General features: G+C 46.4%; 1 protein-coding gene across 10 annotated transcripts in view; it reads left to right on the forward strand.

Moving 5' to 3' along the window:
- Asap1 (ArfGAP with SH3 domain, ankyrin repeat and PH domain 1) overlaps nt 1–24,467 on the forward strand; it is a 283,124-nt gene that overhangs the window by 54,009 nt on the left and 204,648 nt on the right. For 7 of the 10 annotated variants that reach the window (XR_007592334.1, XM_050145405.1, XM_050145409.1 and 4 more), the window contains one exon: nt 16,050–16,176. The exons of 2 other annotated variants lie outside the window; for them this stretch is intronic. Coding sequence is in view for 7 of the 8 variants with exons in the window: in XM_050145405.1 (XP_050001362.1) it covers nt 16,050–16,176 (127 nt within the window). In the remaining variant the exon portion in view is untranslated. Of the gene's footprint in view, nt 1–15,828; nt 16,177–24,467 lie in introns of those variants that run through there. One more of the 10 variants, XM_050145413.1, reaches the window with a different exon arrangement.

Below are 24,467 nucleotides of genomic sequence, written 5' to 3' on the forward strand. Positions count from 1 at the left end.
TGAGCCTTGTTCAGCAGCCTTTGCCCAAATCCCCAGATAAAGGCTGGGAAATCAGCTATAGTGCAGAGTCCACGTGGGTTATACTGTGTGGTCCTGGATGATGCCTTAGGAGACCCTGCCTTTCCTGGCCCGCCCATATGTGTGGATATGTCTCTAATTTCAAGGGTAATGTTTATATCTGTGATTCCACATTTACTGGCTGAAGGACTGGAAATAAATAAAATTCCTAATTGATGGTAATTCCAGAAACTTGGTGCATGAAGTTGGGTGTGGTGGCACATACCTGCTAGATAGGGTAGAAATGTGTATTTTCCTACCTATTGTTCTAAACAGATGGGGAAGAAAAATTGCTGGGGCTATGTCATTATAGACGCTTTTAAGGACAGAAACATTTTAACCTTTCTATACTTAAATTTCCTCATATTACAGCTCTCACAGGGCACCACAAGAATGAAAGAAACTTTAACAGCTCTGAGAAGTGGTAGGTGGGCTGTAATGGGAATGCCCTTCCTTTCCCTATGATCAATGCCAGTAGGAGCCATTTGGCTGTGAGAGGTGATTATGCAGAAGTACACCCCACCCCACCCACACCCCGGCTAAATGCCTTTCTGCATTCTGAAGAGGGGGCTGGATATCTGGATATATTCTTGGGATTTTGGTTTGGCAGTTCCACTGTTCACAATGGGAAGATCTGGGGTTTAAACAGCAGAGTACACTATGCTGCCCAGATCAAGTCTGTTCAGATCTGCGGGGAATTATCATCATCTCTTCTATGAGCCAGTTGCTCTATGGCTGAAGCAGAATCAAAACTGGTGCCAGAAATGGTTTCCGGTGTGGACACAAGTGCTTGGTAGCTGCTGAGGAGAGCAGGCTTAGCCTCTCAGAGCTGCCTCTCTTGTCAGAACCAAACGGTGGATGGAAGATGTTGGAAAGAGGCCTCTTCTTACTAGATGAACTAAGCACATCGACTTCTTTCCTGTTTTAGTTTCTCTCAGCTGAAGGCGAGGTGGTAGTAGTTGGCCATTGTCGTAAATGGGTATGTGCTAGAATCAAGTCAGCTTTGGCATAGGCCTGACAGTTCAAGGTACTGAGGTCCTGGAGTGTCTCAGGGTATGGGGCTGTTTTCTGGTCTGGTTTTAGAATCAAAAAATGGAAAAGATATATTCTCTCTCCTAACTTCATTTATTTTAATGATTTTTATTGAGCTCTACATTTTTCTCTGCTCCCCTCCCTCCCTCCCCTCTCTCCTAACTTTATGTGTGAATCTGTGGATGTATTCTCCAGAAAACAGGGCCAATTATAGTATTTAAATACACTTAAATACATACATAAAATGAGTAAAATTCAGGACAACAGGGAGTCTGGAACATAAAACTAGGAGTAGGTATGTAGTTGTGCCAACCATAGAGTCTTAGAAAGTTTTCACACTGAAGCTGCAGGCTCTCTCTCTCTCTCTCTCTCTCTCTCTCTCTCTCTCTCTCTCTCTCTCTCTCTCCCCCCACCTTGTGTGTGTGTTGGTGTGTGTATGCATGAGTGCACATGGGTCTACATGTTTCTGGAGGCCAGAGGTAAACCTCAGGTGTCACATCTTGTTTGCAAGATTTTCTGATTTTCTAAGACAGGGTTTCTCATTAGCCTGGGGTTTTCTTTCTTAGCTAGACTGGCTGGGAAGCAAGCCTGGGAAAGCCTCCTGTCTATGCCTCTTCAGTGCTGGGGTTACGTGTACTTGCCACTATGCCTGACTTTTCTACGTGGGTTCTGGGAATCGAACTGGGGTCCTAATGCTTGTATAGCAAGTGTTTTTACCAACTGATCTGTCTTCCCAGTCCTCTGAAGCTACAGGTTCTTTTCTTAAGCCTTTACAAAAGTGTGTGTGTGTGTGTGTGTGTGTACGCGCGCGTGTGATATATGCGTGTGTGTGTGCAAGTGTGCACATGCACACAAGTACTGCTGTGAATCTTATCACATGTGCTTCTTGGTGTTGAATGTGTGTCTAGGCGCCATTAGCCACATTTTAGCAATGAGGATTTTTTTTGGTCTGAACCAAATTGAGTTGTGTGATGTATGCCAGACAATCTCTCAGTAGCCATGATAAAAATTATCCCATATCTATTTCATGTTATTCTTGGCTCTAAAAGGCCTTCATAGAGCATGACACCCTCACCATCTCATCACAACCCAGGCCCTTCTTAATAAATAACAAAAACTTGCTGGTTTTTTTTTTCATGCGGTCATTGGCACCAGGATTTGATGAGTAGAGTGGGCTGTCTTCACAGAATGCCCACGCATTCAGAATTTCTTTTTGTAGGGTCCCATGTTAACAAATTCCTGATTTGCTGTTGGTAATTTTTCTTTGTTGTAACCACTTCTTAACTATTGCCTGAATGACTGCTATGTCTACTCTGCTGAAAATCTAGACTCCATCAAACCAAACTTTTGCCAGTGCATCAGTTACTTTGTTGCTGGCGAAAGGAATTTAAGGAAGGAATAATTAATCTTGGCTCAGGTTTGAAGGTGCAGTCCAAGCAGGACAAGGAGAACAGATCCTGTTGTGTGTATAGCTTGCTGGCAAGCGAGCACCAGAGAGCCTCCTCCCTCCCTCCATCTCCAGAGCTGCTCACATGGGCTCCACACTCAGGGAGCAGACAGTGAGAAATGCTTGTGCCCCTTTCTCTTCAGTCCAGGAGAGCCCAGGGGCTAGTGCACATGCAGGATGGGATTCTCTCCTCACTTAAGCCTCTCTAGAAGTGGACTCACATACCCAGAGGTGAGTCTCTTTGGTGACTCCAGCTCAGGTGGTGGAGAGCACCATCATCTTGACAAGTGAAAGGGAGAACTGGGAGAACCGAGAACCCGAGGGATTTACCTGCGATGGCAGTCGTCGACCTTATTCTTTTTTCTTTGAAGCACATAGGTCTCAGCACACGAACTTTGTAGAAATGAATGTGCTGCCCAAGGACCCGCGTGATTTTTCTTCCTGGTTCCTATGTTCCAGAAGAGAAGACTGGGCTCCCGCAGGTGTGTGTTGTCCTATGAGCAGAGATTAAGCATTCTACGCAAGATCTGGAGACAGGATTTAGTCATTTGATTAGACTTCCTTCTCTCAGACAACTGCGCATAATCCCAGAGAGAACTAGAACTTCAACCTACGAGGAACTTGACTTGGGTCACCAGCTCTAGCGGTTGTGATACGCGTAGAGTTAGATGCATCACACCACGGGACATGGGGGGTCTGTATGGGAAGATCGTTCGTTTCTCCAAACACTTCCTCCTCACGTCACTCTGGGTTGAATTCAATTCTAAAGCACGTGAGAAGGCAAGCAAGGAAAAGCTGTTCTTGACCCACTAATACCCTATCAGCTGGCTGCTGGGTTATAAATACCACGCCTACTGATAAATAGTACATTGGCTGTAAATAAACAGATAAACAAATAACCGAGTTAGGATCCTATCTATTTCAGCCTTGAAAAAACTGCTGCTGTTTTTATGGTCTCTGACCTGATTGTCCTGGAAAGGCTGGGACAACCTTGATTTTAAAGCACAGAAGTCTTTGAGCTTAATCATCTTACTGTGTTTGGAGTCAGCCCCGCCTCCGCTCCCTTAACCAAGGGTGCAAAGGTCGAGTAAATACATTTGCTTCTTCAGAATTCGGCTCTGTGGGAGCTCCCTGGCTCCTTGGAGGCTGGTTTTCTGAAGCAATTGCTAAGATGGAGTTTAAGTGCATGCAAAATGTAATGTGTGTGCCTGGTGGATTGAGACCAGTCTTTCCAGCAATTCTGTAACTCCACAAAATAGGCCTTGGTGAGTGTCTTCAAAATAACCTCGTGGAATCCCAAGGCCTCCAACGTAAAATCTCAACTGTTGGGAACACGACTGTGGTAGAACCGTTTTAATTTGACTCCTTCCGAGATGAGCTGGTTTCATCCTTGTTTGACTCAGCCTGTACTTAGGCCCAGCTTCTAAATTAGGCTCACGTTTTAACTATATGTAGACTTAAGTTCCAGTAACAGTAGTAATACCACACACACCAGGCCAGAGAAGTGTGGAGAGTATCTGAGGCCAGGTACTCTAGTTCTACTCCCGGGGTCTGTTGCCTCATGATCTAAAATGACTGCCAGAGTGTCAGCCATCACGTCTGCATCACAGTCAGTATGATAGAGGAAAGGGGGAAGGATGATAGGGTCCTCCTCCACCCAAAATAGCTCTTAAAGAGAGAGGGAGAAATTGTAACTGCCATGCAAAGGCTTAGGTGTCCTTTCGGCATTCCTCCACCTCGATGGCTTCCTTTCTGCTCTCATGCTGCATGTATTCTGTACCCGCCCCCATTTCCTCAATACCATCGTCTCTTACTTTATGGTCCCCTTTCCAGTTACATGGTCTATACCCATACTCACACCCACATATGCACAAAAATATCAACCTTTATAATGCAAGGCTCTGCGTGTGAGAACATGGGACATTCTGAGTTTGAGATACTTCATTTGTACTTTTCCAGGTTTAATACTTTTTCTTTTTTGCTTTCCCCAGAATTTCATGGCTTCATTTGTCCTTACAGCTACTTAAGTTCCACTGAGTTTAGGTACCACATTCTCATGATCCATCCATCTGCTGACGGCTATTTGACTGGTTCCATGGCCTTGCTGTGTGACTAGGGCAGCAATGAACATGTATTGATTAGCAGGTTGAGCAGGCATCTCTGTGGCAGGCTGCTGAGTTTTTTGGGCATGTGGTACCGCTAAGGTCACATGTTACCTCTACTTTTGCTCTGTCTAGAAACCCCCATGGTAGCAACTTCTGTAGCGGCTGTACTCGTTAATACGCCCGTTATTCATATACGTTCCTCTTTACCGCATCCTCGGCAACACCCACTGTCTTCTCGGTTGACAAGCTTTCAGGCTGGAGTGAGATGGAGTGGCACACAGTATTTTAGTTTGCATTCCCCTGATGGGTAAGGATGCCGAATAGTGTATGCGTGTGTGTGTTAGCATTTGTGTTGACCCATTGGTTGTCAGTTTAGTGTTTTATATTCTAGCAGTTCTTTGTGTATTCTAGACAATACCAGTCTGAAGTGGAGCTCTCTAAACAGGCACTTTCCCCAAAGTCCTCCATAGCATTTCTGCTTACCTCTCACTGCCTAGACTGCCACAGCAGCCATGAGAGATCTCAGGCTGGAGTGTCTGTCTCTTTGCTGACTCTGCTACTTCCTTGGATCAAACTGGAGCCTTGTTATTGAAGAAAGAGAGACCAGAGAGAGGTGATGGAGCCAATCCTCCCTGGCACACCCAGTGGAGTACGGTTGCTGCAGTGGTTGAGCATGTGGATTTAGGGTGTATGTACAGCATTCGGTCCATACAGAGTGGGATTGCGGAGTTGTGTGGTCAAGAATTCCAGGTTGCTCCCAAGTTGTGTCAGCGCGTGTCCCAGCAAGGTGTGTTAGTCCCAGGTCCTCGTCCTCAGCAGCACTTGTGACTCTCTGTCTCTCTGACTGTGGCCATCCTGGTGAGTGGGCCGATGTGGCTCTGATCTGCAGTCCCGCCTTGACTCATGTGGGATATTTCCTTGTGGTTACCGTCTATCTGGAGTAATGTCTGTTTGACTCCTTAGCCTGTTTTGAAATTATCTATTTGTCCTTTTGTTTGGGGGGAGAAAGAGTTTATATATCTTGGAGAGTCTACCTTTGTCAGAGATATGATTGACAACTGTTTTCTTCCATCCCATAATAGTTCCTTTTCCAGTTGCTGATGCAAGCATGTTTATTAGAGGGAGATTTACTTAGCTCCCAACTTCATGGTAGGGATAAGAGAGAGGCAATTCTTAAAAGGGTGTATGTAGATAGATCAAGACGGGGAATGTAAGCAGTGTTCCAAAACTTTGTCTGAACTGCTGGGAATTTTAAGTTGCTAAAATTAATTGAGGGTAAGTAAAAGTTAGTTCTTAAACCCAATCATTGGAGAAAAAGTCAGTTTACACACACATACACGCACACATGCACACACAAACGCACACAGGCATGCACCAAAACAAACCCTAAGAAATCAGCCTCTGGAATCATGCAACAGCAAGGTCTCTGCATATATTAAGACAGCAAATTTAGGACTAGGGAGTTGGCCATGCAAACATGGATACCTGAGCCCGATCCCCAGAACTTGTGTAATGGCTAGGTGTATGCTTGTAACCCAGGGCTAGGAAGGCAAAGCAAGAGGAGGCCCCTTGGGACTTGCTGGCCACCCGGTCTAGCCAAATCAGCAAGCTCCAGGTCCCACTGTTTCAAAACTAAGGTGATATTTCCCAAGGAACTATTCTCAAGGTCAATTGCAGGCCTCTATGCACATCTCTGCCTGCCCCCCCCAACACTTGCACTCAAACACTTCCAGAGCATACATGCACACAAACCAGCTCCCTGAGCCCCAGCAATTTTATGTTAGTATACATGATACTTCTCCACCTCTAAAGCCAGAACAGAAAGACTAATTTTTAAAAAACAAAGCCTTATAAAATAAAATTTAAAAAATATAGTACAGAAGCTAGATGCATCTGTCAGAGTGTTTGCTAACAATTAGAAAGGTTTTATTTCTTTTGAATTAACACCCCTAGTGTGATTTGGCATGTTCACATTTGTGAAGGTTGCTAACCAGTAACATATGCTGAGAAAACTGCAGGAGGTGGGCAGTTTCCCTGTTTTCAAATGAAGTAACGCCCTACATTTCACAAGCTGCTAAAATTCTGATATCATACAGGTCATTTTAGGTGGGTTCAAATGGGTTGTAGGTAAAGTCATGTTTCTGAAGAACAAAAATGAGAAACTAATAGAAACCATCCCTGAGAAAGACCTGCTGCCCAGGACTGGTGGCCTTGCGGCAGCTCTTGGCTTCTCAGTAGCCCATGAAACAGAGTCGGTAACATCCTGGTTTTTAGGCTCAGTTGTCACATACTATTAAGAAAAAAATCACCGAGTTATGGGACATTTTGGCCGTAGGGTCCTCAGAAAGTTCCTACCCCAGGCTTCTGGTTTCAACCACAAAGGAAAAAAAAAAATAAGGCCAAAGGAGGTAAAATTTTTGACCAAGAGAAAGGAGCCAGCCTCCCTGGCATCCCATGTGGCAAACATCTCTATGCTACCATTTACATTTATTGTTTCTTCGTGAATCGTGTTTCAGATGAGCAGTAGCTCATAAAAGACAGCATAAAAATAGGTCTCGGGAAATGGCTCCGTGGATAAAGGTGCTTGTCATGTATACCTGGCAACCTGAGTTCAGATCACAGAGCTCAGGCCCAAAAGTCGAATGTGGGTGTGTGCATGTGTGCATCTGTGGTCCCAGTGCTTCTGCGGCAAGATGGGAGGGAGAGACAAGGGAACTGACCTGCACAGAAGCTCAGGGCCACAGCACATAGCACCTACACAGAAACAAGGGGGCCCCTGACTCCAACAAGGTAGAAAGTGCTCTCTGAGCTCTACATGCACACGAGGACAAGTGCCCGCAGTCACACAGATCACGCGCTCATACAGAACATATAAAACACACATACACACTCTACATGGGCTAACTGGGTTTGCGGTGAATCAGACACTTAGAAATCCAAGTCACCTTTGCCTGGACTTAGGTCACATTTGAAAATGGACCTTTTTGTGTGTATTTGAACAGTTCCTTAATTAGTCTCTATGTACACAGAACCTCTTGATGGCAGGCTCTGTCCTTTTCATATATATATATATATATAGAGAGAGAGAGAGAGAGAGTTGATTATTATTGAACTCTACATATTTCTCTGCTCCCCTACCCTTCAACCTCTCCCAATGTCCCCATGCTCCTAATTTACGCAGGAGATCTTGTCTTTTTTGACTTCCCATGTAGATTAGATCCATGTATGTCTCTCTTAGATCTAGCCCTCATTGTTGTCTAGGTTCTCTGGGATTGTGATTTGTGGGCTGGTTCTCTTTGTTTTATGTTTAAAAACCACTTATGAAGTGAGTACATGTGATAATTGTCTTTCTGGGTCTTGGTTACCTCACTGAAAATGATGTTTTCTAGCTCCGTCCATTTGGGCAGGCTCTGTCTTATGTATGCGTTTAACCCCTGAACAATCTAACTTTGTACCTGGTTAAAATTTCAATAATGATAGGAGTAGCTACGTATTAGGGACAGCACCTTGCACCTCGCGAGGATGATCTTGCTTAAGCCTTTCAGCACACTGACAAAAGAGGTCTTCTCGTAATCCTCCTTTTAAAGGTTAAAACATTTGGAGTGAAGTAACTTGCCTAAGGTAACAAGCCCTGTGAAGCGGCAGTGTTGGCACTGAACCCAGATGATCTGAATCCAGGTCGCACAGTGGAAAGATGAGGGGCTGTCTGAGAACAATGGGACCAAAATAGGCTTACTGGGATTCAACCTAATACTTCCACATCCACTGAGAAATGTACTGGGGACTTGGGAGGCAGTGATCTTTTCTTTGAAAATGACCACACTGGGTGCTTATTACAAGAGCAAAGGAGGCATGTGACCTGCGCTCTGTGTGTGTTGGAGGGCCATCATGGGATGGGCAAAGGGGGAGCACGGTCATGAAAAATCAGAGTTTGCCTGTTGTGTGGTAGCGTGTCACTGGTGGACTGACACGTATTGGCTTTGGAGGGCAGGAAAGCACAGGGTGGTAGTGGTAGTTAGATGGGGGAAGAGAATGGAAACAGCGTGTGAACGCTGTAGCGTTTTGCTTTAGATTACAGCGAAGGTATGCCACTCTGATACAGGCACGGTTTGTGTGTGTGCATGCGGAGCCTTACACAGTATGCAAAAGCCTACCCCCGAGCTATAACCCTGGCCCTCGATACAGTTATTAATAGCAGAAACACGCTTTACAGGCATTCCTTGACACTTTGATGCCTTGCTGAACATTCTGCACTGGAAATGGGAGGTTCTTCCTACAGGTTCCTTACTCCCTCCCTCCTTAGACATGGAGCTGGGAAAGACGGACAAGTGGGAAAGTCTTGGGAGGCGGGGCATCTGGCCCTGATTCCCACTCACGTGCCTGGAACTATCGGGCCAGTCACTTGCTTGCTTGGAAATGGGTTGCCTTGTCTGGAAAATAAAAGGACTGAGAAGCACATGATCCCGTAGATTCCCTCTGGCACCTGTTGCGTGTGATGACAGATCGCGGACACACCTCTGCTCTCGCCATTTCTCCCGTCCTGAGTCTTCACACACCCCCTCCCTTGGCCACATTTTCTCATTCCTTCATTCATCTGCTGTCATTCACCCTTCCATCCCTCCAGTAAGTAACTCCTAAACATCTGGAGTTTGGGTGCTCTAACAGAGAGTGGGTGTGCCACCTCTGCCTTCTCAAGGAGTTCACAGCGTGACTGGAGAAATAAAAATAGATGAAAAGGGGCCAGAGAAGGGGTGCATAAAAGAGGGGTATTCTATCTTGAGATAGCACGAACATGGGCATGATTAAGTGTAATCAGCGAAATTTAAAATAACACCAGTTCATCCAAGATAAAGGGAAACCTGGATAGCATATGAGTAGCCCACCATTTTTCAGGGTATGCTTCTTTTGCAGAAACAAAATGAGACTCACAATCCCAGACCTGTACAGATCGCAGGTTTTTACAAATCCTATAAAACATCACAAAAATTCTTCTCTGGAGGTTGTTTCTGCTTACATTATTAGAAAAGATGTATCTTGTAAACAAAGAAGCCAGAATAGTTCAAAACACATTTATAGGCAGCATGCAGGAACCTGTACTAGGCAGAGCCTTCTGTAGGGAAAGAAAAGCCTGCAGGGTTTGGAGTCAGACAGACTGAATAGCATCGCTCGCTCAGTGTAGTTACCTATTGACCTTGAACAGGCTGTGTGTCTCCAGTTCTTACAGCTGGAAATGGGCCAGCTCTCTAGGTTCTGGTGAAGGTTTCTGGAGACGGTGCTTACACAACATCAAGCCCACAGTGCAGTAGCCATCTGCCCTTCCTTTAATTCCTGAGGGATGCAGGTGACACAGAAATGGACAAGGCTCCCGAGTGCCCCTGGGAATTGACAGTCTGAGACTTGGTAGTGCAGGAAACTCAGGAGGAAGCTCTGAATTCTCAGCCAAGCCTCGACGTTGACCGAGCTACTTGTCGCTGTAGGAAGTTCCCAGTCTGCTGTGGGTAATCTGAAGTCTGTTGGAACTGTGCTGGTATTGCTCGGTGGGAGCAATGACAGAAGGAGAAAGCTGTTATTGAGAAGATCCGTGTGCAGATTAATCCCCAACCAACAGAGCCGGGGGATGGCTCCGGCATCAGTCAAGAGGGAAATAGACATCTGTGGAAGGTGTGGCAGAAGAGTCCTCCGGGGCTTTGGGACCTTTCACTGCCTCTAATCACTCTATGGAGCTTTCAGAACCCTGACCAGGGCATCACACTGGCCTGCTTCAAAGCCCATTGGGGTGACCTTTGAGCTTCAGCTTCCCTGCACATAAACTGGGGCTAACCTCATACCCACAGTATCTCATTGCCGTGAGTGCTAAGTGAGGCCATGTCTGCAATGACCCAGCAGCCCAAGGTGCACAAAAAAAAAAAAATCACAGTTATTGATTGCTACTCTTCTTTTATTGGACAGAAGTGAAATATATCCCCGAGTTCATCCACTTGATATTCATGCTCTGAGCTTTCTGGCTACCCTGCATTCTGCAGGCCTTTTCCCTCCTCGCTGCTTTCGAGGGAACAGTGGGAAACAGAAAGGAAGAATAGAAGGGCTTTTGTGTCTCCAAACAAACCGTGCTCCCTTCTTATTGAGAACACCCTAGTGGTTTCATGTGACATATTTAAATTAAATTAAGTACAATCAGGACAGAACAGGCTTTTTTTTTTTAAAAAAAAAATATTACTTGAATTGTATGAGCGCACTTGGGAAACACTTGTGCAAAGAACATGAAGAAAACAGCCATTATTTCGTGGAGAGTAGGGTAACATGAGCCTAATAGAATAACACGTGGTTTCACTCCTGGTCCAAAAGGCCTTTCCCTTTCTGTAGTATTTCTTGAGGCTGACACGAGTTAACAAGGGAAATGTGTAAGGAAGCTTTCCCTGCCGCCTGTGCCGGGGGGAACACCGCATCCAGGACAGCAGCCCCGTCCAGGAAAGAGGCCAACGTTGCACTCTGCCAGGCGTTACAGACCCAGGGTGGGAGTTCACCGTGTCTCAGCTCATGGCACTGTGGTGGCTGCACCTCAGGGCTGAGTGGTGGTTTCAAGTACTGCCTACATACTGCCGGTGCGGTGCTGGCCGAGGTTGGGTGCTCGGGTAGCAGGGTGCTCGGCTTGTCCTCCGGGCTTGGTTTTCTCTGTGCTAAACTTTGGGTAATTCAAACTCACATATGAAGTTGCCGTGAGGATTCAAAAAGAGAAAGGCAGCTAGAGAGATCAGAGTTTCTGTCTCCACTTAAGGGTTTCAAGTTCCCACGAGAATGACCTCTACTTAAAATGTTTCTCGGGCCTGGCTAAGTAGTACTTCATAGTCCCTGGCTCGTCCACGCTTGTAGACGGTCACTGTCATCATCCACGTGTCGGTCCCCTTCTCCATCCCACCCCTGTGCTGTAATTACCTTCATTTACAGATATGAAAACTGAGACTCAAGAGAGGTAATAAGGTCCGGTAGCTGCCGTGTGGCAGAGATGCAAACCTAAGTCATTCTCGTTTGAAATCCGCTCCTTCCTGAGAATGGAATCCTTTGTTATATCCCCTAGAAGTTGCCTGGCTTAGGCCATTTTTCTTTGTAAGATCTTTGGTTCTAAGAAATCATCTGTGTATGTGTGTCTGGGTACATGTGTGCCATGTGTGCATATATGGTCAGGGAACAAACTTGAGGGTGTTGTGCGCTCCTCCTACTGTGGGTGACGGATATTGAACCCAGATTATCAGAGATGGTGGTAAATACTTTACTCCTTGAGCCTTCTCATGCTGGCCCTCACGATTCATTTTTGATCCTGACTGGAATTCATCCTAGTTGACATTAGATCCTGTTGTTCATTTACTTCCCAAATCCAGAACCGTCACTGAGGGGTCTGGCCTCTGGAGTAAGCGAATCAGCCGCACAGTGGCGGTGCACGCCTTTAATCCCAGCGTTCAGAAAGCAGAGGCAGGCAGATCATTGAGTTTACAGAGCTAATTCCAGGACAGCCAAGACTACTCAGAGAAGCCCAGTCTCAAAAACAAAACGAAACAAAAAGTAAGTCTTCCAAAGCCTTCCTGTTCTCACATCCGAGCTTCCAGATTCTGGGAATTCTAGCATAGCCCTTCCCCCGCTTACCCTCTTCCATCCTCCAGGTGAGTAATTTAGAGATATCTGAGCTGTGGGATGAGAGGAGATATAGTTAGAGTCATGCTTCACACAGGAACCGTTCAAAGGGAATTCACTGTGTGTCAGCATCTATATCCACGTCTATCCTCATTTCTAGTAATAATCCGATGACCCTAATTTTACATAGGAGAAAACAAGGTCAGCGACAGAGTGGCCAAACTCAAGTTCCAAGAACTTGGGGCATCTTCCCTTTGCTGGCTCCATGAGGGATTTGATGAGTGCTGTGACTGCCTAACATTGTAGCTCAGAGTAGCAATGGGGTTTCAGGCTCAAAGAGCACCCTTGACTACTCACCTCCAGTCCCCCATCTTTCGATCATTGTCAGCCATCTTGCCTTGAGCTCCTTTGGTTCCAAAGTAGATGGGAGAGTGAGACTTGTGTAACTCAGAATCAGTTCCCAGATGACAGAGGTCAACAGTGCTATTGCCCCCCAGAAGGACAAGCTACTCCTGTTCTTGCTGTCTCAGATCAAAGACACAAAGCATCCTTGCAGGGCAACTATCTTGCCGCTGTGAGCAGGGCTTAGCAGAATGAGAGGCCCAGAGGTAGGAACAGTCTCTGAGGGGAATTATAATGATGACAACGTAGATGATGGTAGCTTTATATAAAGCCGACTGTGCAGAACCCCGAGTCTATGCGCATATGTTTTTTTTTTCTGGTTTTGGAGAGGATAGTGTATATTTCTGGGCATCTCCTTGTAAAGAAACCCAGCCTCTCAGTTTTGCCTACGTCAGATATCCAGGAATGGTGTTCAGGGTATTTGAGAAAATGGGGGGTACAGATGGTTTGCACTAGGGAATGGCTTCAAATTTAAAGAGGATTATGGCCCATGAACCCCAGAAATGGTGGGTTGAGGTGCGAAGCTTTGAAATTCTAATTGCAGACCAGTCCAAGGAGGTGTATACTTACCCGGGCACAATATCTCATTGTTCATATATTCCTTTCTTGGCTGGAGGAGGTAGGGGAGGAGCGGTTTCATAACATAATCTTCGGAGGAAACTGAAACAGCAGTTGATGGCGGTGTTTTGAGGCTCTCTGCTGAATTCAGTCGAGAAAGAAATCCCTGGCTGCTTACCATTGCTGAGCTTAACTTGCTGTAATAATCTTTCTTTCACCCGCAGAGCCTAGTGTAGGCCCAAATTAGCTCCAGCTGAGAGGGCTGTGTGGTCATTTTGACACACCTCCCCTCTTATGTCAAACCATGGCATCCAAACCCAAGGTGACAGCATCTGTATGAGGAGAGAAAGCCGTGGAATCCAAGGTCTCTGGGAACAGACACACTTCTTCACCAATTCTAGGCTCTGAGTAACGGTTCCTATTTACCAGTTACGCCAGATATAGAGGGGGCATACCGCCAGTCCAGGAGAAATGACAGGCAGTAGGGGGGGAGCTCATAAGAAGAGGGGGAGGGGGACAACATTTGCACATTTCAAAGCCCAGATTCACCTCCAGCCCAGGGGAAGAGAAGTCCTTTTGGAGGGAAGTCCTCTTGCTCATTGACTTTCACTGCTCCGTGGGGGAGTCTGGGACTCCTGTGGGGGAGGGAGCATGGGCTCAAGGAGCTCAAATTAGTCCTAGCATATCAGGGTCATCTTTGTTCCAACTTGACAGAACTTTCCAGATGCTGTGGAAAATGAGGTAGGATTTCCTTCTGGGTGGCTTATACTTCAAGTTACACTTTACATCCTTGGCACCTGAGTTTCCCCAGTGACCCTCAAGAGTCACCAGCCCTCTTCAGCCGCTAGTCTGCTCCCGCCTGTCTCCTCTCTAAAGCGCTTGCTTGGCCCTCCGTGTGTCCTAAACCAAACTTTTAAAGTACTAAGGGAAGAAAGTACTGTTGTTTGTTTTTACTTTATCATTTTCAAAGGTGAGTTTCTCACGCTTGCCTTTGCTAGGGAAGCATCTGTTTGTTCCCGTTTCCTCAGAAAGTCCCTCTTTTAGTGGGCTGCCTCGGAGAGCACTGGAAAGAACCGGAATTGAGGCGCAGCACCGCGCAGACCCAATTTGGCCAAGCCAGGGAGATAAACAGCACACACCCTTTGAACCGTTTTGGTTTTTTTTTCCCATGCAGGAAGCAAGCCTTTCCTATACCCACGGACAGACGTTAACTCAGCCTCCTGAGTGAGTGTCCTTATCTTCCACCTTCGTGTGAGGCAGCTGGGGATCCACGGTTCCCAGCCAACCGGAGATTGTGTGGTTCCCTCTCCTTCTCTGCTCCCTGTGACAGGAGCCTTCTCTGAGCATGCTTTCTGTACGACCTTGTCATTTTCCTACTCCTATCTGCCTTCTCCACTGGACTGCCTGTCTGTTAGTTATCTGACCCTCTAGCGGAGGACGAGTTCCAGGACAGCAGGGATGTTACCTACCTGACTTCCGTCATCTCCGAATTTGTTGGCAGTTTAGAAGGTGAACCATTTGCTGTTGACAGGAAATCTTCCTCTCCCTGCCAGTCCCCACCCAAGACAAGTCGTCACCACCGGTCCCTGAGCTGTGGGCAGAAGGACCAGAGAACACAACCCCTGGCCTTATAGGATGACAAGTAGGCAGGCCTGGGTGGGCCACAGTGCCTGCCTTCCAAAGAAGGTTTGCATCAAGACCTGCAATAGGCTTTCAAGGACCGACTTCTCAAGGCCTAGGTAGTTTTTGTTGTTTTTTAAGATCAACTTCATTCAGTCGATAGTGAGAAATTAGAAGGGTATTTTGTACTAACAACAGTAAACATCTGCTCGAGCTGAATTGGTACTTTGCCCAGAAGAAATTTAATTTCTTCACAGTAAAGAGCATTTGCACCTGAGAAATACTTTTGCATCTCCTGATGCCGTTCCTCTGGATTAAGAAAAAAAAAAAAAGAATTGCACATGGACAGGTGAAAAGTATTTTTAAAACATTTTTAAAACAATTCTTCCTGGCTCCTCTCTGCACAAGGCACAGCCATGGCATTCAGAGGGCAGCGGGGTTGAGCCCCCGAGCCTCGGCCCGCACAGCAGGAGGCGGCTTTCCGGGCCTCGCTTCCTGCACCCACTCGGGACTAAAAAAGAACACGTACAACTTTTTTTTTTTTTTTTTTTGGTTCTCTTCTTGCAAAAATCGCTCGCCTAACCAGCTCTCTGAAGTAACCGCTCCGGGGGCGGCTGGGTGTGTATGTATGTGTGTGTGTGTGTTGGGGGGGCGAGGTTCCGGAGCCCCACGGGCACGAGCACTAGCGCGTGTGGCATCGAGGTGAGGGCCGCGCACGGATGGGGCGGGCGGGAGTTGGGGGGGGGACGGGAGAAGGGGCGGGTTGGCCGCAGCGCGTGCGCAGAGCACTTCCGTGTTTGTCCCCGTGACTGGCGCGGGCGCGCCGCCCGCCGCCGGAGCGAGCCGTCCAGTCAATCCGCCAGGCCTCGCCGCCCGGCACCGCCGTAGAGCCGTCTGCCCCGCCCCGTCCCGCCCCGCCCCGTCCCGCCTCGTTGCCCCCCTTCCCCGCCCCTGCGTGCACTTGGGGGAGGCGCGTCCCCGGCCGCCGCCCGCCCGCGCGCGCGCGCGCGCCGCTCTCAGTTTGAAGGGCGCCGCGCCGCTCGCTCCGCTCGACTCCTCTCCGCTCCGCTCCTCGCGCGCCAGGCCAGGCGCCGCGGCGGGTCGGGCTGCGCGCGTGGCGTTCATGAGCCGCCCGGCGGCCCCGGGAGCCTGCGCCGTGACTCACGCCCGCCCCCACTTGTGTCTCGTCCTTCCCGCGGCAGGATGCCGGACCAGATCTCCGTGTCCGAGTTCATCGCCGAGACCACCGAGGACTACAACTCGCCCACCACGTCCAGCTTCACCACGCGGCTGCACAACTGCAGGAACACCGTCACGCTGCTGGAGGAGGTAGGCGGCGGCCTGGCAGCTGGGTGGGCTGGGGCCCTGGGGAGCCGGGCATCTGGGGGAGCCACACCCCCCTCCGGCAGTGTGTGCGCTCCCCCCCCAGCCCCCTGCTGTCCTTGTTGGCAGCCCTTCCCGGGGTCCTGCAAGCTTGAGAGCCCGGGGACTAAAGTAGGGAAGAACTGAGCAAGCTCTGGACGCGGGGAGTAGAAGAGAGATTCCACTCTCTGTCTGCACCCTGTCTGGGTGCCAGGCTGTCTGCCCGGCGCTTCCACATCATTGTGACCCTTTCTTAACCCACGAAGTACGTGGCGTCAAGCCACCGAGGGCAGAAAGGCGAGGCTGCGTGGCCAAGGTCACACCAGCCAGCGACTTGGAGATGGGCCGCGAATGCACTTCTCCGCAGCCCAGCGGGACCAGGCAGGCTTAGCTGTAGCGATAAGGGCTGGTGGAAAAACCCAAAGGGAGAAAAGAGAACTCCGATTCGAGACTGTTGCCACCCCTGGGCCTGTGTCTCCTAGTCCCTTGTGCCTAAAGTGAGCAGAAGCCCAGGTGGAAAGGAGAGCTGTACAAACAGGTCCCCGCCCCGCTCCCCTTGCACCAGTGGCTGTGGTTTTCTAGGGCTCAGGGCTGCTGCACCGGATCCGCAGGACACTCCTAAGGTTGTGGAGAGAGAGCTGAAGCCAGTGCAGTCTGCAGGGGTGGTCAGGCTGGTAGATGGGACTAGAAGCTGCAGAACGAATGACTCTGCCCGCTGGACCCTCCGGCAAAACCTTGTGGATGGATGTCCATGCAGGGGCAAGGGCAAAGCTGGTTCTTTTAAATTTTTCGATGAATTAATGCTAGAGTGGGGGGTGGATGAGGAGAAACCTGTAAACCCAGGTTTACAGCTACACAAATAAGTCTGTGTAATCTCGGGGGAAAATAAGGCAGTTTCCCAGAAACTCGGCGTAATTCCTCAGTGCTACCAAATACCAAACATCGCTCCCATCCTAACCAGCCAGGCCTACCCTGGCTGAAAAAGACAGGGTAGGCTGGAAGAATCCCCCACCCCACCCCCGCGGGGATTATATGCTTGGTTTATTTGAGGTTCAAGAAGCTCGTTTTTAGTTAAGGCCACCAGGGCCAGCCCTAGGCAATACGGGAATCCTGAGTTTCTGTCTGGAACTGGCTTTGGTACACCTACTCATGCTGTCTAATGTATAAAGAACTGGTATTGGATGCAAATGTTAGAAGGCTGAAGACTTTTGTTGCCTCAGGGTCCTATCTTGCCTGCCTGCCTGCCTGCCTGCCTGCCTGGTACTGTAAGCTAGTATGTTTTCTTCTAGTTAGGGTTGTTTCTTTGGAGTCATTGTTGAGTGATGGAAGTGGATGTTGAAATGGATGGAGAAGTATCACCTAACTAGATGTATTGGAAAGCCAGAGGTAATGTGCCCCACCCCACCTCAACCCCTTGTGAACTGGCAGTTGCTTCATGGGTAGTACCAGGAATTAAACAGAGTTGCCAGGCATTCAACCTCCCAGTGACTCTGTCCTTCCTGCAGTTATAAGAACGTGCTCATCTAGGAGTGTGTGGTCATCTTTTTCCGTTCCTAATTGGGTACGCCTCTAAAGGGTTTAACATTGATTAAACTGCAGGGTTACTTTCCTTCCAGATAATTTTAGTGCCTGCTAATAGAGCTGTCAGTTACTGTAACTTTCTGCACACTCAGATAGCGTTACTGTATTCTGTTTGTGCAGCAGATGATAAGGGTGCTTGGGATATGTTTGTGGATGTATTTGTGTACATTGAAGCAACATTATAGAATAGGGTAAATGTCATGTAAGCACTGCCTTGATCTTAGTTTAAGGTAACTATATTTAAATGCAAATGTAACAAATAAGATTTTGTTGTTTGTTCTCTTTCCTTTGTGTGTGTACACACAAACACACACACTCCCTTGTGTTACAAAGTTAGGTAGAAGAATAGACCTGTGAACTTGAGAAAGAATTGGAACCAGTCTAGAAAGCTCAAAAGTGACAGAAAATATTGATACATTGTCTCTAAAACTATAACAGTAAACATTGCATTTGTACCAATTGTAAGTAATTGGAGACAAAATTTTGTTATTTTTCTAAACTTGAGTACAGTATTGGTTAAGGAATCATTTTCTTCAATGTATATCTTCTAACTCTTGAATCATATTCTATGTGTGTGGCGACCTTTTATATATATGCAATGTATGCTTAGTTTTTTATTGTTGGATAATCACACAGTTGAATTTTTAGTTTTTCTTTCAAACTTACCTATATGGAGAAGATACAGTATTATGCGTATTCTGAGTAGATCACAACCTGCTTCTTCAGAAATAGGAGGCTGAATGTGGTAGTACATCCAGGCACTTGGGCAGTAGAGGCAGGAGGATTCTCCTCAAGCCTGAAGCTAGTCTGGTCTACCTAATGAGTGCCAGACCAGCCAGGGCTTCACAGTAAGACCTTATTTCAAAAACTGCTGGGGCAGAGGACCTGCTCTAGACATGGCAGAGACTGAGTTCCACCCAGCCAAGGGTACATAGGAAGAGTCTGTCTCAAAAAAACAGAAGATTTTGGAAAGGGAACCAAAATTACTGCCCCCAAAATAAAAGGAAAAAATAGTGAACATACTTCACAAGTGAGAGATTTGAAAATTGCAAGAATTTAGAAGTGTTATTTTGTGATTATTCTTAGAAATAGGATTTTTGGGGGGTACTTTTTTTTCTTTTGGCGATGTGGAAACTCCAGTATGGGGAGTAATTTGGGTAGCTTGGAATTCTGTTTGAAAACAAGTCTGTTTCTAGTTTTAGTAGTTATGAGTTTCCTGTTTACTTGTGACTTTGTTGTTTCTATTACTAATTAACACACGTGGGGCTCAACTAAAATCTCGTTGAGTGCCAAGCGTGGAACCCCAGATCAATCTATACTTTCCCCTTTGGTTGTGTGCCCTTGTCAAACAGTTGGCCGTGTTGTGCAGATGCTGCTGTGTACGTATAAGCCCCTTGGGACACCCAGTTTAGGAAATAAATCAGTTCTACATAAGAAGAGACTAAGCACTTATTTCAGGGCTTCCCTTTTAGTCCTGAAGGACACACATGGTTTAGAGAGTCACGCTTTGGCTGGGGCACAACTGGCTGCCTTTGAGGGGCAGGAATGGATCAGCTGGAATTCTGCTAAGGTTTCATCTGGGCGTGTAAATGTTTTCAAAGCACAAAACCAATACCTTGCTTATTCAGGAACCAGAGCATATTAGTGTATGCTGTTCTGCTTGTGACCCTTTGGAAGTTGTAAGTGGCTAGAAGACATTGTTTTCTTGAGAAACGAGCAAGCAGGCATTTTAGGAACATGGACCAAGACATTGGGATGCATTCTCCCATTGAAGACTTGGAGTGGCCGATACTTAGGGCCTTGGATAGTCATTGGAGGTCTGCTTGGTTACTTGATAGAAGGCCAGCATTTTACTTTGGTGCCGATGGAGGAGATATGCTTTGCCCATGTCTTTAGCCCCTCCGTATAAGGCCAGTTGTAGGCACACGGGATGCATGGTCCTCTGTAGTCAGCTGTGTAGAGCTACATGCATCCTCCATGTAGAGTCTACACTTAGAACTCTGTGAAGGGAGAAGGGCCACTCTCGTCTCCACTTTACTGAGAAGAAAATGGAGGCCCAAAGAGATGGTTTGTCTCCAAGATTTTGTTAGTAAATAAAGGATTTGGGGAATTCTCTACAGTCACCACAGAAAATACACACTGGCTGTCTGCAAAGTCATATTTCATTGACTTTGTAGGACATAAATGTGGCTTCCCATTTGTTGTACTTTTCAGTTTTAATCTCATGAAGAGGTGTGTAACGTCCTTAGTCGTTTAGCTTTTCTTTATGCCCACATTCCAGGGAATTCTTCATAGCGATATTTAAATATAATATTTCTTCAAAGAGGTGGATGCAGCTTTCAGATTGAAATGTGAGAAATTATGTAAGTGACCTATGAGCAGCATCTGCTCAACACATCTTTGAGGAGCATCTGTGTGACGGTCACATTGCCAAGCCCTGGTGAGGTATTATTTGGATTGTTTATGGAACCTAATGGTGTTGAAGAAAAAAAGCCCATAACTCTTAATAGGCTTAACCTTTCTTTAACAGAAAGGTTAAGTTCATAAATGGAAAGATTAATATAGAACATTCATCACAGCCATATAAGCTATCTATTACAATCTGCCACCCAGTCAGTACACACACTGTTGAGTGCATTCTACTGCTAGGCCCCGGGGATTCAGAGATGAGTAATTGTGTCTACAAGGTGCCCTCGAAAAACCTTTCTAAGGGAACTAGATGTCAGGTATGGCTCTGGCTTGGAGACTTCTCTTAATTCAGAGGTTTTGAAGGCTAAGAATCATTTATTTGATTAACGATTGCCAAAGGTATTTTTGATATTAACACTTAATAATAATAATACTAATAGTTGTCAGCTATTGATGTTCCCACTATATGCTAACATTATAGATACTTTTTTAAAAAGAAGATTTTATTTAACTTATTGGTGTTTGCCTGCATGTGTGTCTTGTACACCTTGTATGTGCCTGTTGCCTGAAGAAGCCTGAAGAGGGCTTCTGATCCCTTGTAACTAAAGTTACAGAAGGTTTTGAGCCACCATGTGGATGTTGGGAACCAAACCCAGGTCCTCTGCAAGGGCAGGGCAGCAAGTGCTCTTAACTATTGAGCCATTTCTCTGGCCCCTTCCATATATACATACCATTATTTAATGCTTGCCCTATTTGTCAGTAATCCCATTTTAACAGATAATTCTCTGTCTCTCGCGCGTGCACGTGTGTGTGTGTGTGTGTGTGTGTGTGTGTGTGTGTGTGTGTTTGGTTCACAGCTAGTCAGAAATGAACTTCGGACTTAATATCAACTGTTGAGTATTCTTGGCATGGCTGGAGGTATTCTTCTTTGTAATTTTGGTCATGTTTCATATTGATGACTGGAGATCTAGTCTTTGATAAGTGAGGTTAAGTCTCTAGTGCTAATCTGTAGATTCTCACACCTAGGAATTCTAAAGCCAGATCTCGATGTATTCAAGAGCTAGTTTGTTACCTTCAAAGACCATGTAGTTTTAGACAACAAACAACACCTACGAAGCCCTTCTCTGGGGGGATTTAGATAAAGCCCTATGGGCTCTTTTGCCTAAAGTAGAGAAAATGTATTTGGGTCTGTTCCTGACCGCTTAAAGATAAACCAACAGAAGACAGTAGTTCTCCCTGTGATACCACTATCCTTTGTAGAAGTCTAAGCTGTGGAGGCCAGGAGTGATCAGTCCGGGAGTGATTATGGTTATAGCTGCCTAAAAGTGGAGAAGCAAAGTGTTAATCATACTAATATTACTGACTGCCAGAAGAAACTTGAAGCTTTGCATCCCCGTGGAGTAAAACTGAGTTACCCGGACCCGTACAGATTTTATCAGTCCTGTTGCTTTCAGTGTGGAGATGAGGTCTAAAGATGAGAAGGGATTTAGGCAGGGATTTGAATTCAGGGCTCTTGACTCTTTATGTAGAGTTCTTTGTACTTTGACTAGGGGAGCCTTCTTCAGCACTACTCTCCAGATCTAGCGCCTAGGAAAAGACTGGAATAAACCTGAAATTGGGAAAGTTATTTTGCACATGCCAGTCACCAGGTTGATTGCTGATCTCTAAAAACATTATATGAGGCTGTGTCATCTGATACTGTGCTAGGAAGCTCCCATCAGAAGCCATTTATCTTGTATGTTCAGACTGTCCAGATAGTTATTTGCAAAGTGCCTGTGTGGGAGTCTGTGACACCTAGAGTATTGGTTTCCATATATGCCACCTAGTCATTGGAGGATTTCTTGGTACATCTACTCTTATATGTGTTATTTAACCGTGAGTAACCAACCGATGGGGCTGGAGATGATGCCTCAGCCTCTGTTGCCTCATTTGGGAAATGGTGTCCTTTTGAAGAGCAGAAGAGATAATGCCCATGAGGTACTCATCAAGTGATTTCATGACCTGGTGGCCAATGAATATCAAAGTCTTATAGTCAGTATTTCTCCCATAGGGCAGGAGGCCAGGGAGAGGTCAGAGCGTTCCTTAGCAGGTAAGTAAATGGACAGAAGCTCTTCCGCTGGAATGGTTTGATGAGGGTGAAGCACCTGCCAGGTTAACTTAAGCACTGTGATTTCCAGGATGTGTTTGCTGGGCAAGTTACTGAAGCTTTTGCTGTCTTTGTTTTCTTATGAAAGTGAGTCAGTGTATGTGAAGTTCTGAGTACTGCCTGGCCTGGTGCTCACTGTAGGGTTGTGGCTCTAATCCTCCATACCATTGCTATGTACTGTAAGTGCAGTCTAGTGGTTGTTGACATGTAATTGAGGAGATAGTAGATGATGAAGAGGTCATGTGACAGTGCTGACTGTGTGCTTCAAGGACCTGACCTACATTATGAAAGTGCGGCCAGGGTAGCACCAAAGATTTGAACCATTTATGGTGCAATGTGATAGCCATTTTGATCTAAAGTAAGCTGCTAGCTCAGTGTGGCTGTACACTTAGCCCTTAAGTGAGGGAACCAGCAGCGCCCAGTGTTACTTTCTGACTCAAGCTAGCTTGATGGGTTCCCTGTGCAGCCTCACGGTCCGTGCTTTCTCCAGCCGCTGCTAATGTATTGTTTACTTCCACATAGCCAAAGTGTTCCTTCCATTGATGCATCAAATTCTGGGCAACGCTGTTTTTGTTTTTTTGTTTGTTTGTTTGTTTGTTTTGTTTTGTTTTTGCTTTGTTTTATTTTGTTGGGGTTTGGGGTAATGAGCTGTTTTGTTACATAATGAATGCAGGTATTTGATTTTGCCCATTTTGGGAGAGGCATGTATGGCTTGGTGCTACCTGGAATGCAGTGTGCTTTGCTGATTATAGCTTGAAGCACCAAGACCTTGAGGAATTCTGTTTTGGTTTGGCAGCAGGAGCTTTAAAGTGAAAAGGATCATTCTGTTTAGTCAAGACATAGAGAGTGCTGCAGTCTCTTTTTGGTCTCAGTAAGAAAAAAAATTTAATGGTATTTGGAGTAGGAGTGGGTTAACTTAGGAGTCACGTGACTCTACTTGTTACAACTAAATGTATGAGTTCACAGTGGATTCTTCCTGGGCCCAGGCACCATCTGATCATCCCTGTGCCTTGGTACTGTTTGCGGTCAGTTACATAAGAACTGAATTTTAATGCTGAGGCTACGGTACAATCTTCCTCAAAGAACTGGAATATGTGTCCCTTTGATAAGACAGTACCCAATTTAGCCACCCAGAAGCTAGGGAAGCAAAATCAGAACCTCATGGCTCAGTGAGTTAAGGCCTACAAAACAGTCGGAATTTGATGCCAACTATTGCAGAAAGCAAAGAGTTGGCTAAGTTAGTGGAGGCCCTTTCTTCCCCTGCCAGATGTGAAGAAAATAGAAGTGCTTCCCAGCTCTGTTACTAGCACAGCAGAGATACCTTGTATTCTGTAACATTATGCCCTGGGGCTGGGACTAGGAAGACCATAGTGAGCATTCACATCATACAGAGGGCTGTGTTACTATAACTTTGTTGTTATGGTGTGAGTTCAGCAGAGCTAGAAAAATAACTAGAGACCGTCTAGTCCTTTTGCAGATGAACATATTGGGGCCCAGAAAACAAAGGTGCATATGGCCCTTTTTGTAAATTGGAGATCTCCAACCTCCCACCCCCCCCACATACATATGTATGTAAAGCAAAGCAAAATACAGCTAGAACTAGTTAAACAGCATTTGGATTTATTGGGAAGGCTCATAGAATAGTTTATGGAACAGGAGAGGAAGAATGGCAGGCAGTGACGGTACAACTCCTAGATTACTGTCAGGTACGTTAACACTGGCCATACATAACCTCCTGATACCAGTTGGTATCTTTGTGCCCTTCTGTGAGAAAAGCACATCATATAGAGACGTTCAGAGTGACCCAGCTTGGATCAGCAGATCACCTCTGGTTTGGTCAGCTTTGGGCAAGATGATGGACCTCTTAGGGTTAAGCCTTCCCTCTTAACCCTTCATGATGGTCCTTAGAGAACAAGAGGAGGTTATGTCCACGCCCTGTGCAGCAAACATAGCAAAGCTGGGACCAAGATCCAGGTTCCCTGCCTCCTATTTATGCTTTCATTGAAGTAAGAATTGGATGGAGACAGCAGAGCCTTATGTTGGCAGAAGCAACCAGTAGATAATGTGAGGCAGGTAAAGTGCCTGGTGTCTGGTGACGATAGGAAGATAGTGTTCCTGCACT

The sequence above is a fragment of the Alexandromys fortis genome, unplaced genomic scaffold (genome assembly GCF_014885135.2).
Source record: "Alexandromys fortis isolate MF-2015 unplaced genomic scaffold, M_Fortis_MF-2015_v1.1 scaffold_2_1_26212458, whole genome shotgun sequence".
Taxonomy (NCBI): Eukaryota; Metazoa; Chordata; class Mammalia; order Rodentia; family Cricetidae; genus Alexandromys; species Alexandromys fortis.